The 17,183-nt window shown below is 43.0% G+C and overlaps 1 protein-coding gene across 7 annotated transcripts in view; it reads left to right on the top strand.

Moving 5' to 3' along the window:
* The first annotated feature begins 2,452 nt into the window (after positions 1-2,452).
* MACROD2 (mono-ADP ribosylhydrolase 2) overlaps positions 2,453-17,183 on the top strand; it is a 432,938-nt gene continuing 418,207 nt past the window's right edge. For 3 of the 7 annotated variants that reach the window (XM_079332084.1, XM_079332082.1, XM_079332083.1), the window contains exons 1-2: positions 2,459-2,967; positions 6,640-6,756. In XM_079332084.1, the coding sequence (XP_079188210.1) occupies positions 2,922-2,967; positions 6,640-6,756 (163 nt within the window). In that variant the 5' untranslated portion in view covers positions 2,459-2,921. Of the gene's footprint in view, positions 2,968-6,639; positions 6,757-17,183 lie in introns of all 7 variants that reach the window. The other 4 variants (XM_079332080.1, XM_079332079.1, XM_079332078.1 and 1 more) reach the window with 3 other exon arrangements.

The following is a 17,183-nucleotide window of genomic DNA, read 5'->3' as shown; positions in this document are numbered from 1 at the left end:
TCTAACTGGTCATTACTTTATCCATATGTTAAATGTTCATTTGGCAGCTATTAGTATTCTGACTAGGCTATATATCTCTTAAATACTAATTTTGGACATTGCCCAGTTTTTCTGTCTTCCTCTGCAGAATGTCACCACTCTGAACCTAGTTCACCAGGCCTTGGATGGACTAAATAAACAAAGATCATTGGACCCACACCAATTTTCTGCTGGGGCCATTTTCCTGCTCATTTTTGCAACAGAACAGTTTCTCAGAAAATAATCTCCCAGTTTGCAGCATGATGTTTTCATCCAAATACTGAAATGTTACTTTTTAGGTGAACTTTCCCACCATGTATGATAATGCTGATTGTTTCTCTGCCTTTGGGCCTCCAGAATCAACAAGTGTAAGAAGACAGGTCGTGCCCATATCAGTCAGTGGCACAATTTCTTACTTTTTCAGTGGGATCCATTGTATCACCAGCACCTGAAGGAAAAAAATATAAAACTCAGTAGGAATTTTTTTTACTGGAATTGTAACATTTAGACACTTCTATTTTTAAGTTGACGACTGATTTTATTTCTGTCTTTTACCTTGTCTTTCATTTTGGTGCTGGTGTAAACATTAGGCTTAATTTTTTTTCCCTTTTATATATGCATCTACTTGCTTTAGATATTTTCCAAAATTATAGCTCTTGTAGCTGCTTTTACCTTAAACTGCAGAATGCATGCAGATGGCGTCCACAGGAAGAGAGCTAAGTTTTCTCTTTCTCCCCTTTTGGTCCAATAAACATTGATTTATAAAATGTGGAACAGATCCCACAGGACACTAGAATATTCAGTAGCTTGGTAAATATTCAATGATCTAGGATATGCATTCAAATATTTGCTCCACATAATGGATGCAAAAAGAAGAAAGGAAAAATTTACCTGGTGGGTTCTGTCTCATTTTTATTATCAAGATGAGAAAATTGTGCTTGGGCTACCAAGGCACATCATCTAGGCAAAGTAAAGAAATCAGGTAAAGATAACAACAACCCTTCAGGAGGTGATCTAATATGCATGTTCAAATATGCTTTGTAAAGAGGACTCAGTCTGATTTATTAAAAGGTAAACTGGGTTCTTCCCTGCATCACTGAGTGGGATAAGATTAATGATTTTACTGTAAGGAACTGTACCAAGAGTAATGGTTAGAGATGCTAATGTTTGTATTTAGCAGAAACTATGAGAAAATAAGTGAAATGTTGCAACAGAAATGTTGCTAAGTTGTACCTACCCTTTCTTTGGTACCCATGAAGCACAAGAGTGTACCACAAGAGAAAAGTCAGTCCTTGACCAGGGGCTGCACACAAGACATTCTCTGTATGGTTTAGCTGGAATTCCATCTTCCATACGAACAGATGTAGATGCTGTTTGACTGCAGTCAGACATCTCTGCACCCCTGTGAACGCTCTGTCCTGGTGAAGCTGTGTCAGATAAAAAGCACAGCGAGGCTGTGACAGCCCCCCATCACTCCTGCTCCAAGTCAAGCACCTGCTGTGCTCCAGGGATAAATCCATTCACCTCCACGGGGGCACGAGTGAAGCTAAGAACATCTGTCCAGCTGCAGGGAAGCTTTTGTATTTATTTATTTGGTCCATGGAAGCTGGTGTGAAGGAGATTACTCTTGGTGCAGAGCAGGCTGAGCGGCACTGGGGCTTTCCTTGGCCTTTGGAGCCAGGTGGACCTTGGCCTCTGCCGCAGCCAGCGGAGATTTTCACAATAGGTGGGAACAAGGGCTGGGGGCGTGGGGTGGGGATACCAGGAGTCACAGAAACACGGAAAAGACCTTCGAGATCGTCGAGTTCAACCTTTGAGTGAACACCAGATTGTCAATTACAAAAAAGCACCGAGTGACATGTCCAGTCTTTTCCTAAACACCGCCAGGGGTGGTAACACCACCAGCCCTCTGGGAAGCCATTCCACTGTCTAATGCCAAGAAATTTCTCCCAATGGCCCAAATAAGGGCTATTTCCTCTTGCCCGGACGCTGTTCACACGGGATCACACGGCTGCAGCCCCCTTTAAGTGAGCTCTAGAGTGACAAGGCCCCTCTGAGCTTCCTCCTCTGCGGGCTGAACACGCCCAGCTCCCTCACAGGACCTGTGCTGCAGACCCGAGGCCAGTTCTGCAGCCCTTCTCCGGACACACCAGCGGAGCCCCGCTCCCGGAAAGCCCAGCCGGGCAAGGGCAGCTCCAGCAGCTGCTTTCACCCGGCCGGGGCAGTTTCCCGAGTCCCGGACGCTGCAGGCCCGCACGGCTGCCATCGCCCCACGGGAGGCGCAGGCGGGCGGGCGAACCGGGCCAAGCTCGGGCCCGGGCCCCGGCGGTGTCGCTCGGCAACAGCCCCGCCGCCTCGGGCACAGCCCGGCACCGCCGCAACCCGGAAGCAGAGGGGCGGAGGAGGCAGGCGGGGGGCGGCGGCGGGGCGGGACGGGACAGGGCTGCCCGCCCGCTCCCTCCTTCCCTCCGCCCCGCGGGGGCTCCGAGCGCCGAGCGCACACAGTGTCGCACCCAAGCGCCCGCCGCGCCGTGTCCCCCCACAACACACTCCCCCAAAGCCTGCCGGCCCGGAGCCGCCGCGCTCAGGCTCCTCCCGGTCGGTGCGGGAGGTCGAGGAGGAGGAGGCGGCTGCTGAGCGGCGGCTGCCGGAGCCAACGGGCGGCGGGGAGCGGGGCGGGCGCTGCGGGGGTGTCGGGGTAGAGCGAGGCGTGACCCGGCTGACGGGCACCGTGCGGCGGGCGCGGAGCCGGAGCCGGACCCGGCGGGATCAGCGGTGCCAGCGGCGGCGGCAGCGGCGCGGGGCGTCGGTATCGCTCGGCTCTGGCTCTGGCGCGGCGTCTCCTCCACCCCCTCGTGAGCCTGGGGAACCTGCAGCTCAAAGCCGCCGCCAGCCACACCACCATGTACCCCGGCAACAAGCGGAAAAAGATGTGGCGGGAGGAGAAAGGTATTGCTGCCCTTCCCGGTGGCCGGGCCCGCTTCTCCCGCCTTTCGCCCCGCGCTGAGGCGGGAGGCAAGGAGCCGGGGCAGGGGGGTGGTCCCGGTGCCCTCAGAGCCGCCGCCTCGCCGCGGGGCGTCCGGCAGCGCTCCCCGCTGAGGGGACGCGGTGGGCAAGGGGCAGCTCCGGGCTCTGTGGCTGCTGCCGGGCTCTCCTGGCCGGCACAGCCTCCATGGCAGCCCGGGCGTGCGGGAATCGGGGATGTTGCCCGCACAGCTCGGCGTGCCCGCCAGGAGCGGAGGGAGGGCGGTAAACAACCCCAGCTGAGGGCTGCCCGCCCCCGAGTCACCTTGTGGGAGTGCTTCGGGCCGAAAAGTTGGGCACATGCTCTCCGAACGTGCTGCCCCTGCTTTCAGATTGTTTTCTGAGGGGACGCGTGGTTTGTTGGGATCCTTGGTGTAACCTGTTCAGGTTCTGGCGTTGTTCAGCCGGGGTGAGATGTTTGGGGTATGGGAGTCTCAGAGCTCCCCTACGTCCCATCTTTTGAACTACTTATGGATTTTTATATATGTTTAAAGGACCCCTCCCCTGTGTATGCTCATCTTATAAAAGCCAAACTCCAGAGCATGGCAACTGTGGGCCAAGCATTTGATGCAGACACTGATTTTTTTGGTACTTTATACTGATCCCGGGGAGAGCAATGTAAAAATTAAGGAAAAAATTCACGGAGTGGAAGTACAGCATTTACATCTGTGAGGAGGAAAGCTTAATATAGTAATAGATGAGGAGAGGAAAAAAAACCAGTTCTCTTTTTTCTTCTATCACCTGTGTGACTCTAAGTATGTTTCAGGCTAAGAAGGCACAAGACCAGTTCAGTGAAGAGGATTCAAGTGCACATTTCTGAGGAAAAATTGTTAAAACACAAATGAACTTATTTTTTTGTAGGTTAGTTCCTCCTGTCAAACTCCTCTCAAATGAAGTGAGTCTTTTTCTTTCAAACTGTCTTACAATGCATGTTTCTGTAGTAAAGGTGAGGCAACAAATATCCGCCTGGTAGAAGTTTCTGTTTTCAATGAAGAAGGTGCAGTTAAATGGTCTCAAGCTTTGTTCATGTGTGGTCAATTATAGCTGACTTGTCCCTTAATGCTGTGTGTTTTACCTTCAAAAAATGCAGGGGAGAGATGGGGAAAAGTTACTGGTAGGCTCTAGTGAATATTCTTATTACTCCCACTTGTCTTCCAGCTCTGTTACTGTCTGTGAATTCATAGCCTGGCAGGTGAACTCAAACCATTGGTAAGGAGGGCAGAGTGGAGGGTCTGGGAAGAACTGGAGCTGCTGACACACCTTTGTGCCTCAGTCTGCTGTGAGGATGGGGGTCTCCATCAGCATGGTGATGTTACTGAGTGCAAGTCAGTGCTGCTGAGGTTTTTCCATCCAGGAAGCATTTCTGGCCACAACTCCCTGTCTTTTTTGCCCAGAGTGAAGGGCATTTGCCAGTCTTGTGGTCCAGTAACTTTTCCAGCACCATGCTGATGGTGTTGGCCCCAAGTACTTGGAGTGAGGAGGGCAGAAAAGGTTTTCCCTTCATTGCTGGCATTGCCTTCAGTTCTTAACCCTGTGGGACTGTTCTTATCAAGTACTTAGGTAAGTACAGATGAAGACTACAGAAGCCCAAGTTCCTTTGTTCTTACCCTGTCAGCACTTTGGAAATCAAATCTTGTCAGGGTCTGCCTTCACCTTTCACAAGTACCCCATAACTCCTGCAAAGCTGGCTGTGCTCACTGGCTCTGTTCTTCCCATGAAGCTAAGTGCAGTTTTCAGCCTTTTATGTTCTGAAGCACTTCTTAAAAGGAGGAAAAAAAGCACTGATTGCTAAATATTGAGTTCAAACCCACTGACAATACACTTGCTTTTCTTAATTACCTTCTTGGTAATTAAGGGCTGGTGCACGTCCTCCCAGGGGAGATCATCCTTGAGGACAGCTGAAACAGAGCAGGAGTGGAGGTGATTTTGGAGCCTTAGACACAGGACTGGGCTGTCTGCAAACTCCCCAAGTTTCTGCCACAGGCAGAAAACTGAACTGGCAGTGAAGGCTGTTGGGAGCATCCTCTGGGAGGTTTGTATATAATTAAGACTCAATTTAAGTTCTTGCTGCTGACTCACATGTGCAAACTTTTGTATAACTTTTCCTGTAGAGAAGAACTTGTGTTTTGAAGGCACAGGACTGGCTCTGTTGCCTCTTCAGCAAAAGGCACCTAGACTTGCTCTGCTTGTCAGTCCCTCAAAACTGACACACTCTCTCAGGCCTGCCTAGCTGTTGGACTTCCAGTGTCAGATACTTGGAATTTCCTGACCCTGGAGCTCAGGTAACAGGTGGATATGCAACTGTGACCCTTGTTGTTCAGTTCTCCTTGGCAGGTGTAAATATCCCACTGAGATACCAGGCTGAATAAGGAGAGAGAAACGTTTTCATCAGCTGAAGAAACTGGTAATAGTGTCAAAAAATACCAAAATAAACTTATTTTGTTAAGGGAGGCTGTGCTCAAAACTTGCCATATTAGACTGTGCTGACTGCAACCTACTTAATTAGGAAACTTTATTTTGAATAAACACGAACACCAAACCAGACCCCAGTGATTTTCTTTCTTGGTTTTTTTTTCTTTTTAAGTTTGATCTGGGAAGCAGTTTCTGTGTTCATCTTTTGCTGCTTCTTCAGCTTGAGATAAAAATATTCTCTTTATGTTTCCTGGTCTTTATATAAAGTGCAAATAACATAGGTCTAGCCTTTCCCTACACCCCTAAAAATTCTTCAGTCCTTGAAGAGCATTTATCACTGATTAATGTGTCAAGGAAAACTGTTAGTGTGGTTAAAGTAGCACAGTGCTACTGGTAAAAACAGGCCCAGAAAGTTGAGTAGAGTTTGGGTGTCTTGATGTTCTCTACTGTTCTTTTTCTTTTCCCCTCTTCTTCTGGGAGAGAAAAAGCTCTTCTCTTTGGCTTGTGCTGAGCTAATACTAAGCATTGATGAGGTAGGGAGAGAAAAGAGGATGTGACTGCAAAAATGAGCTGAAGTGCTGGGGTTGCTTGCAGTTATGGGTCATTGGGATGGCTTTTTTTTTTTTTTAAACTGTAATAGTCCATTTATAGCAGGGTCTGAAGAAGACTGAGGTTGGCAGTAGCTGTCATACTTGTGCGATGTTTGAGGCTTTATTTTCACTAAACATCTGAAAAAAAAGAGGTGGAGAAAACAAAAACAACTGTGTATATGTGTTTTATTTAGTGTGGTAACCAAATGTGTCCTATTGATGTTCACATGCAAACCTCTAAAGCTAAACTTGCCTTTTACCACCCTAGGCAACTAGCAACTGACAGAACGTTTGCTGTAGCTCTGATCTCTTGTTATTTAGCAGCATTTTGTTGATTTCCCACCCTGCTCCTTGCCTTTATTTGAACTTTTGTTTTTTTAGTTCTGGTTTACAAATGGAGAACCTACAGAACAGACTTTCATACCTGAAAACTCCCTATCAAACAATAATTCCCTGCTAAAGTTGGGAATTTTCCCAATAAATTCTTTGCTGTTCTCTGATACAGGAATTAAAGTGGCATTGGTCACTTTGTGGCTCATGTGCAACAATGTTGAAAGTTTGCAAAGCTTCTCTTATTTCTCTTTCCCCTAAACAGAGCGTTTGCTGAAGATGACCTTGGAAGAAAGACGCAAAGAGTACTTGGGGGAATATGTTGCATTGAAAAATATTCCAACATGGATGGATGACTTGAAAAGTAAGAGCGAGAGTGATGGTAAGTGAAGTGGGGGAGTCTTAAAATACAGACCACTCTGTTTTCTCAGTCTAAAGTTACTTCTGGGAAGGCCAAGACTTAACCCATGTTACTATGAGTAGTGATAGCCTAAAATTGTGAGGGGGTTGAAAAAACCCCAACAAAATTTGTTAAAGCTTCAGTAGCATTCCAGAACTCTGCTGGTATCCCCAGATGGAGTCACTATTCCTTAAATGTGTGAAATAGATCTTCTCTGCATGAGTCTTACTTGCCCAATGCTCCAGCAGTCAGCCATACTGAAACTTACTGGGCATAATGATTTGCCCATAATCTGGGCAAAACAGTGTTGCAGGTGACCCAAAAGCAGAGGGAAAGTGTGCAAGTTGTGGTGTTTTCTAAGAATCCAGAAACTGAAGAAGATGGGGCCTCCCTTACTTTTCTTTCTTGGGTTGAGGAATATCAGTCTGGCCTGGATTAACTCCCATTTCCTGAGCCTGTGCAGCCTTATCATGGCTGTGATCAACAATGGAGTTGTTTAAGTACTTACAGGGAGAACTGACCAAAAATGTGAATACTTACAGACTTCTGTACTCTGGAAGTAATTCTGTAACAGTGCCTTGTTCTTTGTCTAGTTCTCTTTCATTCACACAAGGGTGTGGAGGAATAGGGATGACTTCTGAGCTGGTTTCTTCCTCTCTTTTTTTTTTTTTTTTTTTTTTATTTTTTTTATTTTTTTATTTTTATTTTTTTTTTTTTTCCTGTGTCTTCCTATCCTACTTTGCTGAAGCCTGTATTTTATTCTTTTTTTTTTTTGAAGGAGTATGAGAATCTAAAGTGCCTCCTCCCCCTGCAGATATAGCACTATTTTTCTGACTCTTTTGTTATCATTAAAGGCAAATATTGACCTGGGTGAAGAGGTGTGTAGAGGTTGTGGCTGCAGGTGAACATGGTCTTTCTGGTGATAGTCCAGGTGAAATGAGGTCTGGAGCTAATCAGCTGTTTTTAAACTGGAAGGCTGTAACACTTATTTTAGCACAATCTGAAGGAGCTCACAGATTTTCAGATGTCCTTGTCAAAAGCAGCTATTGCTGTTGTCTGCTCCTAAAAGCATCTGGAATAAGTTTTGAAGTGAAAATATGTCAAGAGATTGCTGAGCTCTTCAGCCCTGCTGAGTAGCTGTATTACATCAGTACCCATAGATCTCTCTCTCCCATTTGAGTAGGTCATTTATATCTTGGAACATCAGAAAGCCTGTCCATCTTGAAAACAAAAGCTGCATAAAAATAAAAAAGATTACCTGACTTCTTGCAAGTTGATTGTGGAGACCTGTGGTATGTGGGAATGTATAATATGTCATGTGGTTTAGCTGGGAGACTCTTTATCCCTCCTTGCCCAAGCTATGTTTTTATTCCAGCTACTCTCAGGTTCTCTACAAAGCACTGAAATTCACAGATGTTGCATTACTTGGGCTGCTGAAAGTGACAAGGTGTGGATTTACGTTGTGGTTGCTGTTACACTTCACAGAAGCAAAATGTCAGTGTCTAATATGTGGGTATTGAATCATGGCAGTGGTGAATTTATTTCCTTGTAGCTGCTCTTGCATTCTTTCTGTTACTACCTAGTACACTGCAAAAAATGCTGGAAGGCAAAAGTTGTGCTGGAGCACTTCTCTGCCACTCAAAGGTTTTGTTACACTGTGCATTCAGGAGAAAATATTACACAGTCACTCTTTATTTGTATTTGTTGTAAGCCATGTGTAGTGAACTTCTGGAAGGTTGGGCTGCTGAAATGCTTCCACATTCCAGCTGATTAGGACAATTAAAATAAATGTGTACTGATGTGACTGTTACTGCATCTGTTTCAAACTACTTCTCTTAAGTGTTGACCCTGTTCTGTAGGTGTTCTGTAGGTATCAAGTGTGTCTAAAAGCTGTCTTTTTAAGCTTACAGAAAAACTAGAATTTAAATCTTATTGTGGATGAGAGCTTGTGCTCTGTTTGATGGGACATACAGAGGGCAACAGGTAGAGCCTGAATAAGATTCTGGAGAGAAGCGGTGAAGCCCCAGGTGTGATGGAATCAGTGCTAATCCAACAGTGCCATGCTCAAGTTCTGGTATTTTCTTCAAGTGGTGGCTGCTTGCACTGACAAACAGGAGAAGTCTGAAGGGAGGTGGTGGTGAAAATAAAATCTTCTGTGTATTAGTCAAGCCAAAACAGCAACTGATGGGGAATTCGGAAAAAAATCACTCCCAATACCATATACAGTAAAAAAATGACTGATTAGTAAAGCATAGAGTGGCTGTTCAGGAAGAGTGATGAGGAGAAATCAAGAAAGCAACCAAGAACAAATCAAGTGAAGCAAGCACAATCAATCAGCTGCTGGAGTTGGAAGCTGTAGGAGAAGGGCAGAGCATCTGAGCTGGCAGCCATCCCCACAGACACTCAGTACTCAGCTGGAGATTACAGGTGTTCAGCACTGAACAAATTTTTGTGTTGGCTGTTAGGAAAAATTGTGTGTACAATGTAAAACCTTCACAGTGCCCATTTTTAAAAGTTTTGAGTGGCTCACTGGAGGGTGTTGGGAGGTTCCAGTTAGGCATACATTTTTGTTATGTGGAAGCCTAATGGAAGATCATTGAAAAGTCTGAGCGCAGGATTATGCAAACTGAAATGATATGCATATTGGGAAGGAACCAGTCTCACTGCTGGGGTACTTCATGGGCACTCTTTATTGGCAGATTGGAAAAACATACCTTAGCTTGTGGAAGAATTGTTTTTTTCCTAGCCTTCCTTTTCTCTTTGATAGAAGTTGTGTTCAGAACTAAATTCTGAAGAAAACCAGCAAAGCTTGGCAGAAGTTTGGTGTTTTGGTAAGGATGGAAGTCTGTAATAAAGCAACATAACAGAGGGATGTGCATCTGTATAAAGGCACCTGAGGAGTAAAGTTACTGAATTCTGAATGGTAGCTGACAAGGGCTTTGTCTCTTTGTAGCAGCAAAGCCATTAAAAATATTTGAAAGATTAAAGAGGCAGTGTCTTTTATAATTCTCTGCTGTGTTTAAAAAAATACCTACATTTTTTGCAGGTCTCCTCACATGGACACAACTAGCCATAAGGAATTTGGTTGGTGTATGTTTTGGTATGGAATTTGATCAATGTTTGTGTTAAGTCTTGGTTTTAGGAAGAGGATGACACAATGTGGAATGCAAAGACTGAGCTTGCCTACTTTCCTGAGCTAAGGGAAACAATCTGATGTGGGCATATTCATTTCCAGAAGGGCTATACTGTCAACATTCCTGATTTTTGGTGTGCTGCTTGCCAGGCTGCACAAGTGGATCCCAGAGGTCAGGTGTTGCAGCAGTGGATGGAAAAGGATTAGTTAGTGACCAGTGGCCCTCTTTAATGTCAGAAGGGAGTGTTAGGAAGACAAAACTTTTGTTCTTGAACTGGTCCTGTAAATATAAGCTTTTTCTGGTTTAACTGTATAAAGGAAATGAGGAGTTGCTCACTTTGGAGACAAAGGATGAGCTTGCCATAGAAGGCTGGATAATGTGAATATTCTGTAATGCATCATTCTCCCCACTTTATCCTTCAGATACACCAAAATCACATACATCTCATCTGTTTTCTCATGTACTTTGAAATAGAGTGTCTTCCTGACAGCGTGTGAAGAATGAACTTGTTTTGTGAAGCTCTGGAATTTATATCCCTTTGTTTCAATACTATTTATTACATACCACTTTGTTAGGCTCTCATCTTGTACAGCAACAGGAGTTAGTGTTGCTCAGTGAAAAAAATACCACCATGCAGACTAACAACTAGAGTGTGTTTTGAAGTTAAATACATATATTAGTTGGGTACACACTAATTTCTGAAGATATCTTTACCCTGCAGTGGTGAATTTGAGAGATGACTTCTGAAAACTTTTCTGGAAAGCCTTTTTAAGAAATAGGGTCTTGGGAATTGTGTTTTTGCTGAGTTTTGTGTGTCACTGGTAGAAAAACATTTGTTGTATTAGTTGGGTAATTCAGAAGATGGAATAAGTGATATTATTTAATTCCAGTCATCTGATAGTCCTCCTGACTCTCACAGCCCCTGGAATTAATTGATATGACAGTGATGCTAAGAAAACAGCTAATTCAGGTGGTGATTTAAAGATCTTTGCTAGTGGTAAGAATTACTTTTCATAGGATAAGTTAAAATGGAAGGAGGTCTGCAGTCCTTTTAAACAAATCTTGAAATATGTTTAGATGTTTTGGCAGTCTCTGAGTCTTTAATCTGCTATTTTTAAAAGAAAATGATATGGCTCAAACTATTCAAATTAATCTATTTTAATACTGAGGGTTTTATGTTTAATAATAAGGTTTGGATTTAATAAAAGCATCATTATACTATGAATGTGTGGCTTTCTTAATACTCACAGTGGGTTGACACAAGATTACAGCGATGAGGCGTGTAGATGAGCCACTACAAATGCTTCATGGTGGAAAGAAAATGTGTGATGACTGAGCTCTGACCAGCAGTTCAGCCAGACAAGTGGGAAATAGCATTTTTCTAAACCACTCTGTATTATTAGTGATTTATACTGAAAAAGAATTTTTGTTCAGCTAGAACATTGAGATTGTTAGACGAGTTTGGCAATCACAAGTTCTATTGGTAAGAGCTGTATGAAACCTGTGTGCTTCAAGACCACCCCCCCCCACCAAAAATCCATCAGCTTTCACTGTGATTTTTTTTTTTCTTATAATGATGGTAACAACTGTCTTTATAAAAGATTTGTAGTTGAGTGACAGGGATGAAAGTAAATTGAGGCAGCTTAGTGTAATTTTTGCTATCTTTCAAAAAAAGATGCTTTTGCTGCTGAAACTCTTGGTTTGATGAAGTTCAGAGTGCAGCAGTTTTTCTGCTTAGTACACACAGAAAACAGCAATAACTTGTGTGCCACTGTTCAGGATCTTCTCTGTTGCCTGTGGCCCTGCATGTGAATTCCAGCTTTGCTTAAACTCATGCTGTATTCAGTTTTGTCCTTTCTTTTCATGTGTTGGCATACCACTGTTACTCATGCTAAACATCACCAGGTCTCTTCAAGACTGTGTTTAAGGTTAGAAAGCTGTCTCCTAGATGCACATGGAGAGCATTGCTTGTTAATTGCTGTGTATAATAGCTGGGGAGCCCCATGAAGAAACTAACAACTGTGGTTTCTGTGAAATCTGTGAGTGTCATGGTAATTAATTATTTTGAATATTTGTGAAATTAACATGCTTTTTGTGGATGTGGCTGAAAATCATGTTTATTCATTTCTGCTCTCTGTCCATGTTATATGCATATTAAGGAAGCAGCAAAGGAATTAGAAGGGTAAGAAGAGCAAACCATGTTTGCAGCTTCTTAGTCTGTGCTGAAGGTGTCCAGGAGTCTGTGTGCCCATGACATAATGTGGAGTAACTTTAAGGCTGAGTTGGTATTTGACTGTGATAGATATCCAAGGCTGCCAGGGCAGGAGGGTGTAACCAGATCTCTGTGTGCTCTTCTGTGCTCATGCTCTTGGCTGTCCTTTCAGGATGTGTCCTGAGCAGATACAAAGCTGCAGAGTGGTGCAAATCTGACTGTGATCTGGTGACCCCACACACCCTTCTGGCTTTGCCAATACATACCTTGGCTGTTGATTTCTGAAGCTAGACTTGCAGTGTTCATAGATGGGAGTAGCTCTTTGTCGTGGTTTAACGTAGTTTGGTTTTAGTTGGGGGGAAAAAATCCACAAGCTATGGAAGTGATTCCCTGTAAGGACCTTGGCAGCTTCCTTTGGACCTGACAGAACCAATCAGCTGGCTAGTTTTGAGTATTGACACCCTCTTAAACTACTTAAGAGATGAATACACCTCTGTGAAATCACATTTAAAGATGAACAAGACATCAGTCCTGTGAGTAACTGAAAAAGGAAAGGGTGAAGACACTTAGAAAAACCAACATGGATACACTGAGGTCAGTGAAGGAGGAGTCAAATCCCAGATGGGGGGGCAATGAGGAGATCCCTTAGTGTTGGGCTGAAATTCTCTTGTGAGGCTGTGGTGGAGATGTAATTGATACATCAGACTTTTTTCCCCTGTAACTCATGGAGTGCATTGGGAGGATGTGGCATTGTGGCCATAGCCATGAGCAGAAGCACCAGTGTTGAAGCAGCTGTGATCTAATGAAAAACTTGAACAGAGAGAGATGAGAAACCTTGTCCTAGGGATAGAAGAAAACCTCTGTTCCCAGAGATAAGAGAACTTTTTGTTTCTATACTAGAAGAGCTCATCCTTAAAATTGCACCCCAATGAGTGACCCATAGGGTGGTTGTGGAAACCAAACTGTGGGAGGGACTTTATGATTGTAGATTTCTGGGTGGCTGCTACTTGTGGAAATTAATACCATGAGAGGGCTGTTTCTTGTGGAAGTCTTAATGGCATGGCAGGAGAGATTCTTAAGTTCCTCAAGTGAACTGAAGAAAGATTATTTTTAAAGTGGTAAACTGCCTGAAAATACCAAATTTGTCTCTATGTATTTTCAGTAGGAAAACAAAAAGAGTTGGAGCGAGAAGTGTTCTGAAAGTTTATTCTGATTTCTTACTATTTCTTTTCTTTTAGTTCTGTTAATAAAGTTTTCTTTACACTGTTTAAAGTTTGGAGCCTGCTTTGCTCTCTCTCTAATCTGTATCTTGCAGCAAAAAATGAGCAGAAAATAATTCTAGTGGGTGCTCTGGTGTTTGGCTACCCCTAGAGCCCACTACATTACTTGGTGCACTGGCTAGAAATTTGGGTTGGTGAACCTTGTGATTTTCTGGTGAGCTTCACACAAATAACTTTCATAGGATGGATTAGTTGCCAAAGAGATGACACTTTTTACAGTTTGCATTTAAATGTTTTTGGGAAAAATAAAATAAAAGTTTCTTGCTTTCAGCAAGTACGAGATAAAGATTCTTTAAAAGTTCAGATCTGTTTGTATAGATTAAGAACACAAAATCCAGTGTAGCTAATCCTCTCTCTAAGAAAGTAAATCACTTATCTTTGATGTAATTAAGATGATGACTTCTCTTTAAGCTGCTGCTCTATGACTTTTTTAACAAGGTAACTTCCATACAGCATTAAGCTTATACAGGTCCTGGATAGAGTTATTTTATGGTTCTGCATGCAGCTGAGAAAGCTCTCTTATCAACAGTGGCAGACGGCTCCTTGAGGGGCAAAAGTTAACCATAGGAAAGGATGCTGCTCTCAAGAAATTGATAAATTGTTGTCCTTATTGAGGCCCTGCAAGCTCTTGATGAGTTTTAGAGACGGATAGTAGGTGGAGATGCAAAGGGAAGTTAGGCACATCTTTGCCAGAAAGAATAGTTTTAATGTTTTATTAGTGGTGACATGAATCTTGACCAGATGAATAACTTTTATCCCTTTTTTTTTTTTTTTTTTTTTTTTTTTAGCCACTGAATATCACTGGGCTGAAGTTTTGTGCAGTGTTCCCTAAGGAAGTACTTAGTAGAGTTAGGAAGTCAAGATGATGTAGTGTGCTGTCAGCTGGCGGGCTTGTTCAGGGTGTGAGGGAGGATGGCTTTAGCATCAGTGATGCTTTAAGTTGGGATGTGCTGTTCCTCAGAAACTGCTGAGAAAAATTGTAGGTTCCAGCTTGGAATATTTTGGTGGCTGACTTCAGTAAAATAGTTTAAGATATGCAGGGGAAAACTAAGAGGTTATATATTATAGCTTGTCTTTTCTTTGTTATTATTTTCAATTTTTCTTTTTAAATATAAAGGATGAGCTTCTTTTGAGTGCAGGGGATTGCCAGATCAAACCCCCAAATTAATGTATTGCTCTACAAAGACAATTTCAGTAAATCATCTAGCTTTGCTCTGTATGGTAACGTGGCTAGTGGCCTAATCTATAATTTATGATGGATTGTGGCATATATCCTCACAGTCTTTTGCAGACAGATGTGAGCCAGTGTGCCAGCCAGATTAGAAGCCATGTGCCTATGATTAGGTTGAGCCCAAAACCAAGCTGTTAAACTGTACCCTTGTCATGGCTCACTAATGTGGATCTGTTGCCTGGCTATGTGACTTTAAGATATTTTCAACTGCAGGTAGAAAAAGCTGATGTTCTTCTGCAGAAGATGGAACCCTCTCTTGATTAGACAGGTGGAGATGGGTATGGCTTGGTTTAATTTGATGTAGCTTAGATATGACAGGTATTTATGAATGTGCTGAACTACTGCCTCAATTAGGATTTGCTGCTTGGCTCTTTATAATCAGTGATGACACAGGGTAGACCACCCAACTCTGGGTGTGGGAAGCTTGCAACGAGTTTGAAAACTAACCTCACTCTCAAAAGATGTAATGACACTGCTTTAACTCCCTTGATGGTGTTGGGGGATCACTGGTGCAGTTTGAGCACGCCAACTTCTCTGTTTGGATCATATTAACTAACTTTCATGTGTAGCTGTATTTGCTTCATGCACAGTTGAACACTTGATAACACACGTGTTAAAAATCCAGTCACTGGAAATAACATAAGTCTGGGATCCTTTTTTGATTCTGTAGACCCAAACTGCTCAGCATGTGGAAATGTCTCTTAACAAGCCAGTGAGGGTCTGAATAACTGTAGTGTAGAATTATAAGATTATTAAGATTGCAAAAGACCCCTAAGTTCATTGAGTCCAACCCTTAAATGGTAATAGTTACTCTGTGAAGTGATATGTGGCTTTCTGCATGTGAGGACATCTAGCTGATGTGTATTTGGAAAATCCAATTGAGAGAAAAATTCTCAGCCCTGTAGGAAGTGCTGCTTATTTTTTATAATGTCCAGAAAATGTTGTTCTGTGATGGAGGGAAGGCTTAACAATCCATTTTAAAGATGTTAAATTTTGATTTTGCACAGCTTTAAAAACCATTGAAATGATATTGAGAAATATTTTCTATTTCAATGTGCAGTGTGAGGGAGAAGCATAATGTTTGTGCACAGAGATTGTCCCAAGACTTGAAGCCTGTTACATGTAAACTTGGCATGTTTGCAGAAATGTGTCACAAAGGCCTTCCCCAAAGTTTTCAGTTGTTTTTTTGGGATGGGATGCTATAGAATGCACATACTGGAAAATGGAGCCTCTCAGCCTTGTGCTGATGTAGCTAATACATTTATTTCTGAGTGGAGGTAGTTCTCTGCAAGCACCTTTGCACTGATAGCATCCCTGGCAGTTGGTGGTCACATCTTGTGTAAGAAAAGAGTTTTAACTGCTCTAGAGTTTACCCAAAGGCTCCTGTCCAAACGATGCAGTCCATCTCTAATGCAGAGTAGGCATGAAGAAAAGTGTAGATATGAAGAAACTGGTTGCACATCTGTCTTTCTTTGAAACAGTTCCCTTCATTATCCTGCCCTTTGCTTTTCCACAAAGGCTTGTTTATGCAAATGCTTTTTTTGATGGTCTCCTTGGTATGGCTGATTAGACTGTAAGGTGTTCCAAGCTCTATGTTTTCCATTTCCTGCTCAGGTATGACTTGTAGTTGAAGTTCAGCCTTCACTGGACTTATTCCCATGTGCTCAGTGTAACCTTTTCTGTGTAAGGTACTCTACTGCTCACCTGCAATGTATTGTGTGTTGCAGTGCTGTCCTTGGGTGGAATTTCCTAATGAATCTACATCCACTGAATACAAACCCCACTTCATGTAGCTGTCACTGAGAGTATGAGTAAGCCATGTAAGAGCATACCAGTGCTCTTACAGGGGAAGGATTGTAATTGTACTGCAAATAAATAAATCCACGAGAATAGGTGATGTACACAGACATTCTTGTATTGACTTAAAGGCTTTGAGATTTGGTGTGTCTTTTATTTCTAGGTAGATAGGTAAAAGAAGATAGAGCTAGATCTTTCTGCTAACTGCTAGTGAGTTTGTAATTGCTTGAGAGTTTGTATTAATTTCCATTTTTAAGTCCTTGAATGAAGCAAGCATGACTTTCAACACAGGAGTAGTGATAGAATTGTCTTCAAGTATTCAAAGTTTCCTCTGTCCTTTGCTGTTTGGGTTGAACTTCCAGTATTCTTCAGTGTAGCAAATTACATGTGGCATCTCAGGGAGTAGGGGAAAGAAAATACTGCAAGGTAAGAGCGAACCCCAGGCCTAATGTCTCCATTTAGGAAACATCATCTTTTGCACCTGCATATGAACTTAGTGTCTTGGTTTGAAAGACAGGTGTCTGCCAAGGAAGGGGGGGAAGTTCCTTTGGAATGAAGAGTACAACCTCCTTTCCTCTGAATTATTATAACTTTGAAACTAAAGGGCTTTCAGGCACAGATATAGGAAACAGTTTTTTGTTGGTATGTGTATGTATAAGAAGGCAAACAAAAACAACAATGTTAACATCGAACAAGAACAGAAACCCCAATAAATCTCTTCCCACTCTTTGAAGTTCTTTCCCTTGGTGCAGTTC

Source organism: Erithacus rubecula (assembly GCF_903797595.1).
Source record: "Erithacus rubecula genome assembly, chromosome: 2".
Classification (NCBI taxonomy): domain Eukaryota; kingdom Metazoa; phylum Chordata; class Aves; order Passeriformes; family Muscicapidae; genus Erithacus; species Erithacus rubecula.
This window is presented reverse-complemented; position numbering and strand designations above follow the sequence as displayed.